Genomic DNA, 10,353 nt, shown 5'->3' on the forward strand with positions numbered 1-10,353 from the left:
TTTTAGTTTTTCCTTTTGTGGGTTGGGCTTTTAGTATGAAATCTGAGAACTCTGCCTAGTCCTAAATCCTGAAGATTTTCCTGTGTGTCTTTTTCTTAAACATTTCCTCTACATATCTTTAGAACCACATTAGACAATGCTATAGTTTTTGCTCCAGCCATCAAACATAATTTAGAAAAGTCAACAGGAGAAAAAAAAAAAGTATCTGTAATTGTGCTGTTTCCTTGTTTTTCTCCCTAATTGTCAGTGATTCTTTTTTCATCCTTTTCTTTCTATTTAGAGACATTTTGTTAGCTGTGCTCTGAGGAGGGCTCTGCTGGTAGTAAATTCTCCTCCTTTTCCTAATTTTTCATCTTAGGAGGTCCCCTCAAGGACATTTTGCTGGGTATGCATGTTTGGGTTAACAGTTCTTTTCTTTCAGCTCCCAGAAATGTTGGGCCACTTTCTTCCACCCACTGGCTTCTGCTGAAGGGAATTCTTTAGAATCTTTTGTTGTTGTTGTTTTGAGACAAGGTCTCCTGTGCAGCCTAGGCTGGGCTCAAACTCACTGCGATCTTCCTGCCTCAGCCTCAGCCACCACTCCCTGCCCTGGAATCATTTTCCCCTGTAGATAAGGTGTCATTTTCATTTGCTGTATCTCGTGGATTACTTTATCCTGTTTAGGGTTTGCTCAGCTTTTTGAGTCTGCAGGTTTGTGTCTCTTGCTAAGTTTGGGGAGTTTTTAGTCATTATTTCTTCAAGCACTCTTCAGTCTTGTCCCTTTTCTCCTGTCCTCTGGGACTCTGATATCACGAATGCGAGATCTTTTGTTAGAGTCCTGCCCTGCCCGTTTCAGAGTCCCGCTCTCTTTCTGATGGAGTTGTTTCTGCTGTTCTTTGTTCTCTCCTGGTGTTTAGTAATTCTCGTGATTCCTTCATTCTGTTACTGTGCTATGTATTAAAATGCTAATCTTATTTTTTAAAAAAACCCAAAACCATGCTCATAGCAACACCCAAAATAATGTTTGCCCAAATACCAGGGAACCTCATGGCCCAGTGAAGCTGGCCTACAGAAGTGACCATCACATCATCTCTGGATTGGCTTTTCTCCTTCAGCTTGTATTCCTCCTGTTCTCAGGATGGTGCCGAGTTCCCACTGAGGACTGGACATTTTTGATATTATGCATCTTATAAAAGCCTTCTGCTGTAGCTGGCTTCCTCTGGTGTCGCTCCATCAGGAAGACACTGATGCTGGTCAAGAGTGTGTGGAGGTCACTGGCCTCCACTGGTGGAGGTCATCTCCTGCTGTGGGGCAAGGGCGTGGACATGGCTCCTTGCGCCTAAGGACTCTCCCAGTTTGGGAGGGCTAGGTGTGGCTCCTCCGTGCTCTTTCGTGGTCTCTACAGGCTGTGTTGGGGGCCACTCTTGTTGCTGTTGGATGGTGGTGAAAGTCTGAAGTGCCCATCGGTTTCTCTGGTAGCACCTTAGAATGGAAGAGGAGGTCGCCTTGTGACTGCGGGTGGGACTGGATGTCTGAGTCCTATGTGGTCTCCACAAGTACCAGAGATGGGCCAGGGTGGGGTCCTCATGAACCATGAGGTGAAGAGGAAAGTCCCAGTCCCTGCTTTGGACAGCCACCTGGTTCTGGTCCTCTCCAGGAGGGTGGGATTTTGGGTGTGCGCTGGGTGTTTACTGAAAAGAGTGGGTGTGGCACTGTTGGTTTCCCTGTGATGTTTGACCTTTTAGTGTAGCTGCGCTGACAACTCCCTCTGGTGTTTACCATCTTGCTGAGCTGCCCTTCTGGCCCTGTGGTTAGAGATAGCTGGCTCCTATGGGAGCATTTTTTGTTCGTGTTCATTGCATTTCCAAACTGCAGGCTTCTTCAGCTCCAAGCAAAAAGAAAAATCTGGGTACTCAACCCCAGATTCTGAGGTTTCTGCACCTTTTGGAGTCTTTCCGTGTTCGCTTTATATATGATGCTCAGAGTATGAATTGTACTAGGTGAGAGGAGTAGGGGAGAGGTATATGTCTACTCCATTTTCCCAGAGGCGGAAATCCTGATTTTTTAATTTTTATTTTTATTTATTTTTATTTTTTGGTCTTTTTTTTTTTGAGACAGTGTCTCCCTATGCATTTCAAGCTGGCCTTGAGCTCACTTTGTAACCCAGGCTGGCCTCGTACTTGCTACAATCCTCCTGCCTCAGCCTCCTGAGTGCTGGGATTACAGGCGTTCGCCACCGCGCCTGGCTCAATCCTGAGTTCTTTGAAGAGCAGAATATATTTATTGGGGAAAAAAGTTTATGTCAGAGAGAGAGAGATGGAAGGGGTCCTGAGTGCCTGATTTTTTTAAAGATGAGAATAATGAGAGTCACCTGGCTACTGTAGGGAATGACTCTGAGAAGGGAGACTTTAGGCTCCTAGAGCTCTAGTAGGCAACGGGGCAGAGGCTGCAACAGTCACTGTCTCCTCTCCCCAGAGGAAGGCAGCCTAAGGGGGCTTGCAGGGAGGTGGTGGCTCTGGTGACTGTCCGTCAGGTCCACAGGTCTGTGGGGTTGCGTAGAGGTGTAGTCCAGGAACATGAACCTCAGAGTTGGGATTCTCAGTGTCACTTTTCCTGGGGATCCAGGGGTTTTGACGACCAGTCTGAGTCAGTGTTCAAGGATCAGAATCCACAAGCTCCAGCCAGACCAGGGACCCAGGGCCCTCCAGGCATGGAATCTGCAGATCCTTCCAGGGCTGGCTGACACCAGAGGACAGCCTATGGAGAGCAACCCCAAGCTTCTGGCAGTGCTGGGCTGTCCTCCTGCCTCTGTCCTGCTGGGGGGCCTGGCTCTGGCTTGGATGCTCTGAAGGGAGATGAGAAGGGCCGGGTGGTGCCTACCCTCTGTGCTCCACCCCCCACCCCTGTTTGCTCTAGAACTGGACTCCCATGGAGAGAAATTCTCCACCCCTTAGCCAAGTCTACTGGAATCCATACACAGTGGCTGTGGAATCAAATTGGATTCGGAGAGCTGTGCTATGAAAAACAAAGTCTGGGGGAGATGGTCTTCTTTGCTTTCAGAAATTCACATCATACCTGGGCACTGTGCTGCCTTGGGCCAGGCACAGGGTAGAGCTGTCCCCTAGGGCTCCTGGGGAATACAGCAGGGTCCCTCAGGGCTGCTGAGTTGTGGGAGCAGCCTCTGACAGGTGGTTAAACACGGGCCTTTGCGCCTGTGGGGCTTCTTGGGGGAGATGTCCTCGTAGCTGCTCAGGGAAGCAGTGAGTGTCGGACCAGGCAGAGGCCAGGCGTGCAGCCCTGAGCAGTCATCTGGCTCTGTGGTGGTTCTGCACTTTTTGGCAGTGCTGGGCAATGGCAGAGGGCTGTGTGTCTCTGGTTCTGTGGAATCTCCTGCCCAGGGAGAACCCATGGGCTAAGTGTGGACTCCCTCCCTGGATCATGTGTTTGCTGCTAGGCCTGTGAGGGCCCAGGCACACTTTTGTGGCCAGGGATGTGTTCTGCTTGTCCTTCATCTCCTCCTTGCTTCCAGACAAATGATGCAGCTGGCAACACCTGGAACTGGCTCTACTTCATCCCGCTCATCATCATTGGCTCCTTCTTCATGCTCAACCTGGTGCTGGGTGTGCTCTCAGGGTAAGAGTCTGTGTTCTCAGGTATGGGGCAGGGAGGAGTCATATTTAGGCTCCTGTTTTCCTGGGTGATAGTGACCTTTCCTTTGTGCCATCACTCTAAATGCCCTTGACTATTCACTGGTCTCCTTCCCTCAGTTACATGCTTGGCCTCTGCCCTGCTTCTGCTGTGAGATGGGGGCCACTGCTGCATCTCAGCAGAGGGTGGTCTGTGCTGGAGTTTCAGGCAACCACAGGGAGCCCCTCTGTCACCACAGTGGGGTACAGACTTGGCTCAGAGTCTTGGCTCCTCCCTATCCCTCACCCTCTGCTCAGGTCACTTCTTTGTGCTGAGCTCCCCCAGGAGGGAGCACAGGGCTGGGAGTCTTTCCTGAGAGAGGTGTTCCTGACCCTTCCCTGGGAATGGGCTGTGGGGTGGGCCTGGCAATGGGCACACGGCACCCTCCTGACCCTCCATGGGGCTCGTAGAACTCACACAGGACTAAGGAAGCTGTGTTGCCCAGGGGTGGCAGGGTCAGGCCTGGCTTACTTCTGATGGGTGCACTGTCGGGGGAGAGATGTGACCTGTGCATTGAGACTGCCTGCCTGTAGACGTCTTCATTCTTCCCACCCTGAAGACCCCTCTGCCGGGGTCTTCCTTCTGCCTACCCTGGAGACCCCTCCTAGGACACTTGGGGAGGGCTTGTGATAGAGCCTGGTGGCCCCAAGGGGCAGCTGCCATGCTGGCCTGGAAAGGAGCAGACAGAGGACAGCGACTGGCAGTGGCCCACATGCCCTAGTGCTGGAGCAGCTCAGAGCCTTGGTCCTCTCCAGTGTGGCCTGATTGTTACTAGTGTGTCTTTCAGTGCTCTGCAGAAACCTGCTGAGTCCATAGTAGAGCAGGTGGATAGGAACTAGTCTGCCGGGGAAGCCAGGGGCTCAGAGAAGCACCCAAGGAGGGGGCACCTCAGCTGAGACCCAGGGAGGAATGAGTGAGGTGGAGGAGGGAGTCTTCCAGTCAGACCACGGCTGGGCTGGGGGCTCAGCAGGATGGAGAGATGTGCCACGTGTGTGCTGCAGGCATAGAAAAGCATGACATGTAAATGGTGTGCATTGTGGGAATGGAGAGGCATGGCACATGTGTACTGTGGGTGGAGAGGCGTGGTGTGTGCACTGCAGGGGTGCAGAGGCGTGGCTCGTGTGCTGCAGTATGGTGGAGAGGTATAGCACATGTGTGATGCATGGATGAAGCGGGTGATACTTACGCCTTGTGGTGGAGAAGGGCGGTGTGTATGCTGCAGCAGGATGGAGAATCATGGTACATGTGTGCTTCAGGGATGTGTGCTCAGCTGGAGCCTGAGAAGGGGTGCTGGGCTGACGGGGTGTAGTGGCAGCCAGGCCTGTGAGCTCATGGGCTCTGGGCTTGCACACTGCCCAGGGGAGGGTTTACCAGCATGCAGGTGGGTTTATAGTGGGTGGGAAAACACCCTACTCTGGGTTGCCTCCTGTGCCTGACTGTGGAGTGCATGCATACAGAAGGGTATAGCAGTGGCTGTGTGGTAAAGCTGTGAACCTCTTGTCTGGCCTTGGGGAGAGGATATGGGATAAATTCTGGGTTGGCCTCCTCTCAGGTGTCCAGGTCAGCAGAGGGACCCAAGGCTTCCCTGCAGTCCTTGGAGGCTGGGAGGAGAGGTTTATGTTGTCCAGGCTGGAACCATCTGCAGCAGCAGTTTGATGCTGCCTGGCAGCCTGCTCTGGTCTGGCTGCAGCTCTGCCCAGTCTGTGCCAGCACTGTGGGAGAGGCCAGCTTTGAGTTGGTTCAGCCTTGTTCTTCCTTCCTGGTGCCTCTCTTGGGGTTTGCCCTGGGCTCCTTGTACCCATTGAGGACGAAGCTTGGGGGACAAGCCCCACAGTGGCCCCCAGCAAGGCAGCTGCCCAGGCTACCAGAATCAGATTGTGCTCATGGCTCTCAGACTAGCTCCAGCAGTATTGTTGCTACTCCTCCATCCCAGGCCCTCACATTCCCAGAGCATGGGCCGGGGAGCTGTCCTGGGTATGGAGGGCCACAGTGGACCCTGCCTCCTGGAGACGCAAGATGTGGGATGTGCAGAGGGGAGGGTAGAGGCCTGGGCAGAAATGTCTCCTCTCACTGCCTGGGTCGCAGCCCCTCAGCCCCTGGTGGCACAGACCATGGGTTCAAGGTCAGTCTTGTCAGAGCCAGGTTTTTCTTTGTGCTGTGGCCTGAAGACCTCTTCCGTAGGACCCAGGAACTTGTGTGTTCGCCTGCAGGCCTGTGTGGGCTCACGTGTGCACATGTGTATGTCTATGTGTATGTGTGAGTGGCTTCCCCCTGCACTCTGATCCTGGGGCCTAGGTTGAGAGGTTGGGGCTGACCAGTTCTGTACTGGTCACCAGGCTGTGAAGGGCCAGGGTTGGGGGACGCTCAGGGGTACAGAAGACCTCTCTTTCTGCTCATTGTGAGCCTCAGAGGTGACAGAGGCCACATGGCTTCTGCAGGGTTTCCCTCTTCACTCTGTGGCCCAACCAGCCCCTTCTTGCTTATTTCCTGTCTGTCCTGTCCCCATCCAGTAGTTGGCTTGTGCCTCACCTGCAGAAAACAGAGTGGCCATTATCCTTTAGACAATTATTGCCAGAGCTCTTGGTGGACAGCAGCTAACAGGCCTGGCCTTTGGGGTTTAGGCAGGGGTTGCCTCTCCCCTCCAGAAACCCTCTGTCCCTGAGTGCTGGCGTCTGAAGAGGGTCATCTGGTTGGCAGGCAAGTTCCCCTGGGGAGCAGAGCTGCCCAGTGCTGCCCAGTACCCAGCACATAGGTTAGAAGAAGGTGGCTGGAGGGGCCCCCCTGGAGCCTTGTCTCTGGGACTGTATGCCAGGGGCTGTATTGCCTCTGCACTCACTCACTTTGCTTGCTTCCCCTGCCTCTACATGCTGCAGAGAATTTGCCAAGGAGCGAGAACGGGTAGAAAATCGCCGTGCCTTTCTGAAGCTCCGCCGGCAACAGCAGATTGAGCGGGAGCTGAATGGGTACCTGGAGTGGATCTTCAAGGCTGGTAAGAGTCCAAGGGGGCAGGTACTATACTCCTGACCTGCTTGCTGTCTCTATCTCCAAATCTCCTCTGCCTCTGGGGTGGATTTGGTAGAGAGGACCTTTGTAATGAGGAAGCCTTTCTCTCCAGCTCATCCAGAACCCAGGTACCAGGCAGCCACATGGTTCTGAGAACAATGGGCTTTCGGCTGGAAGACTTGGGCGTGGTCCAGCCTAGAGCTGGTTTCTACACCTTAGACCCAAGGGCCCTGCCCTTGACCAGAGCCCTGGCTCTGGCCTCTGGAAGGGAGGACTTTGTAGTTCCCTTCCTTGGTCCTGGTCAGTAGTCTCCTCCATGGGGCCCCTCCCATCTGCTGAGGTTTCATAAGTGCTTCTGGGATCAACTGTCCTAGAGGGAGGTAGAAGGAGAAATATGGGTGGGGTGGGGACATGGGAGGGACTCAGGCACAGGGTACTGTCTGGGTCTTGGTAAATGCGGCCCAGCCACAGGCCTGCCAGCTGCTGGGGTGTTGGGGCAGAGCTGATGGGCACCTCCCAGGTAGGGTGTGCACTCATCTGGGGGCACTGCTGGGGGCCTGTTTTGTTGGGACAGGGCAGGAAGGACCTGACAAAGATTGTGTCCCTTGCAGAGGAAGTCATGCTGGCTGAGGAGGATAAGAACGCGGAGGAGAAGTCCCCTCTGGATGGTAAGCGATTCTTGACATGGAGTGGGCCCTGTGGTCACTGGGATGGCTGCCAGTGCAAGAAGGCTCCGTCAGGCAGCTGCACAATAGGGCTCTGAGCAGGTCAGCTCTGGCCTTGCCCCAGGGGAATGTTTCTGGTTTCCCTGGTGGACAGGCTTCCCCACTGACCTCATTTTGAAGAGAAGAAAAAGCAAACTCATCCTTAGAAGTTCTTGTCTCCTCTCCTCGAGGGTGGCGAGAGGGCCCACAGGGCCTGGAATTGTCCTGCCTCAGCCTCAGCTTGAGCTTTAGGACAGGAGCTCAGGAAAGGCAGAAATCCCATTCTGTGAGGGGATCACCTGCCCTCATCTAAGAGGTGGCCTCAGAGAGTCACCTGGGAGGCAGCTCACAGAGTCTCCACCGCCCTTTGTTTAAAGCAGTGTTGAAGAGAGCTGCCACCAAGAAGAGCCGCAATGACCTGATCCATGCTGAGGAGGGTGAGGACCGGTTTGTGGACCTCTGTGCGGTTGGTGAGTCCCTGGGCTCCCCTGGCTCCTCAGGCTTGCAGCTGCCTGAGGACTGTGCACCCGGCTTCCTCCCTGTCCCAGCCACTCCAGGCTTCCTTCTCGCCCGTATGTGTGCTCGCTCATCCCAGTACCCTGCTGGCTGTGGCTGTGTGGACAGAGTGCCAGGGCTGTGCGGACCCCCAACTATGAAGGGACTGAAGGTCTCCAAGTATTTCTCAGTGCCGTCTGTCTTCCCTGTCCTGGGCCCGGGCCTCTGCGGCCCCTGCTCAGTGCCCTGCTGCTCACTCCGGGAGCAGAGGCTGCAGTTAGTTTATTCTGCAGGGCAGTGTTGAGCTTCCTTAGCACCGAAGTGTCTGGCACTTCTCCAATATGTGTCTCAGGGTGTTCTGCCACACAGGAGCATGCAGCCCTGGTCTCTGCCAGATGCCTGGCATCTGGCTTGTATCAAGCCCACTGGACTTGCTCTCCAGCAGTCTGAGGGAGCCAGAGTTACATGTTTCTTGTTAAATTATTACTCTCAGGAGATAGAACTCTTCAATAGGAAGGTGTGCGCGCGCGCACACACACACACACACACACGCATACTTTCTAACTTTTCTGTTTCCACTCAGATCCAGGGGGCCTGTATTAACCCCTGGAACATACACTTCTTTATTTTCTGCTTGTCTCAACATGCAGGCACACTCGTCCATGTACATGAATAGATACACATACATGTGTGTAGAATTAGTGCAGCTTTTCCTGTTATAAAAATAATTTTCTACGAATTTTCTCATGGATGCTTTTTGGAAACTCATCCATAGTTGATTTTTTTTTCTTTCTTCTTTCCTTCCTCCCCCCTCTTTCTTCCTTTCTTTCTTCCTTCCTTCCTTCCTTCCTTCCTTCCTTCCTTCCTTCCTTCCTTCTCTCTCTCTCTCTCTCTTTCTCTCTTTCTTCCTTTTTCTTTCTTTCTGGTACCAGGAATAGACCTAGTTGATTCTGTAAAAGAAAGTGAGGAGTTTTTTTAAAAAGTCTTTGTCTATGGCTTGTAATCATTTACATAACACTGAAATTACCTGCTATTTATAGGTGAGATAAAACTGTGAACACCATAATCCAAAAGAGAATGAAGGAAGGGAAAGGAGGAAAGGTGAAAGAAGGAAAGAGATAGAACCTGATCAGTCTTGTCATTTGTACCTCATTAGGAAATCTTTCCTTTTCTCTAGGTGTCCACCTTGTTTCTATGGAGCTGCGTTGTATATTTTCTTACAGTTTCTTCCATCTCTCCTGCATTCAGTCGTTTGTGTGTTTTTCATGCAGCAAATGTTTTAGTGCTTGCCTTTGCCACTAACTGAAAGTATTGGGGCTACCACGTTGAACAGAACAGCGAAGTGCTTCCTCTTGTGGAGATTTTGTTACAGAGAGGGCACCAGGCAGTAGAGAAATAGGAAAAACATACAGTAAGTCAGAACTATATGTGAAGGAAGAACAAGAAAGGGGCGAGGTCTGAAGGCACTCGGGGTTTTGGGAGCCTCAGGACGAGGCTTGCCTTTCAGTAAGGAGCTGAAGGAAGCCAGTGTGAGAGGCGGGAAGAGCTTTCCCTAGCAAGGTCAGATCTCGAGGCCAAGTGTGCTGGCCTGGGAGGAGGCTACCGCGAGGACTCAGGCTGCAGGCGGTTTGGACAAGTAAAGGCTCAGGCAGCCATGGGTGGGTCTGCAGGGGCACCATGTGGCTTCTGTGGTGGCAGGGTCTGTAGATCTGTCTAGATACTGGGTTCAAGGTAAACTGAACTGGGGGAGGGGTAACAGCAGGGCGGTGAGTCCAGAAAACTGGAGAACTGGAGGTGGCCAGGAAGGGGATGCTGAATGTTTTGGTTCCAGCTCTGTTTTGAAGACACAGGATTTGATGAACACTTGGTTGTGGGTGGAAGAGAGACATCGAGGACAGGTGATAGGAAGGCCAGAGTAGCTCTGCCTGGGAGGCAGGACTGCAGGGCAGTGAGGTTGTGGGCCCTGGTGTCCACCTCAGTTCAGGACATGGTGAGTTCGGGATGCACGTTGGCTGGCAAGGTAGATGCCACACAGGCATCTGTGCAGGTGCCTGGCTTGTGGCCAGAGCACAGACAGGGGCTGCTGGGGAGTTGTGTACGACCCTGGCTGCCTCAGACCCACTCACGCACCCCACTTCCTTCTGCGTCCCTGTGTGTCTCTTTTTGCTTTTCCTCCTTTTTCTTAATTAGGATCATATGGAATGTACCTATACAGTATCTATATATCTGTATGATCACTTTAGAGAGCCAGATTTTACATTTCTTCTATTTTGATTTTCAATTTTCTTTTCTTTTTTTTTTAACTTTAAAGAAAATAGTACCAAAAAAAGAACAATAGCAAAATACAAACAAAACAAAGCAAGGGCATTAAAAATGATACAGGATTTCAAACCAAATGTAGGGATTAACAGTGATTGTTATATTACGTATCGTTATCTTCAATGAAGTTGCTCAGATTACCAGATGTAAGAATAGAAGAATGATC

General features: G+C 52.2%; 1 protein-coding gene across 3 annotated transcripts in view; it reads left to right on the forward strand.

Annotated features, from left to right (window-relative positions):
• Window positions 1–10,353, forward strand: part of Cacna1b (calcium channel, voltage-dependent, N type, alpha 1B subunit) — a gene marked incomplete at its 3' end in the record, with an annotated part of 168,180 nt that overhangs the window by 43,080 nt on the left and 114,747 nt on the right. For 2 of the 3 annotated variants that reach the window (XM_013506726.1, XM_013506728.1), the window contains 4 exon segments: window positions 3,509–3,612; window positions 6,540–6,655; window positions 7,281–7,337; window positions 7,751–7,843. In XM_013506726.1, coding sequence (XP_013362180.1) covers window positions 3,509–3,612; window positions 6,540–6,655; window positions 7,281–7,337; window positions 7,751–7,843 — 370 coding nt within the window. 3 annotated transcript variants of the gene reach the window in all.

The sequence above is a fragment of the Chinchilla lanigera genome, unplaced genomic scaffold (genome assembly GCF_000276665.1).
Source record: "Chinchilla lanigera isolate Chin_1 unplaced genomic scaffold, ChiLan1.0 scaffold00112, whole genome shotgun sequence".
Classification (NCBI taxonomy): domain Eukaryota; kingdom Metazoa; phylum Chordata; class Mammalia; order Rodentia; family Chinchillidae; genus Chinchilla; species Chinchilla lanigera.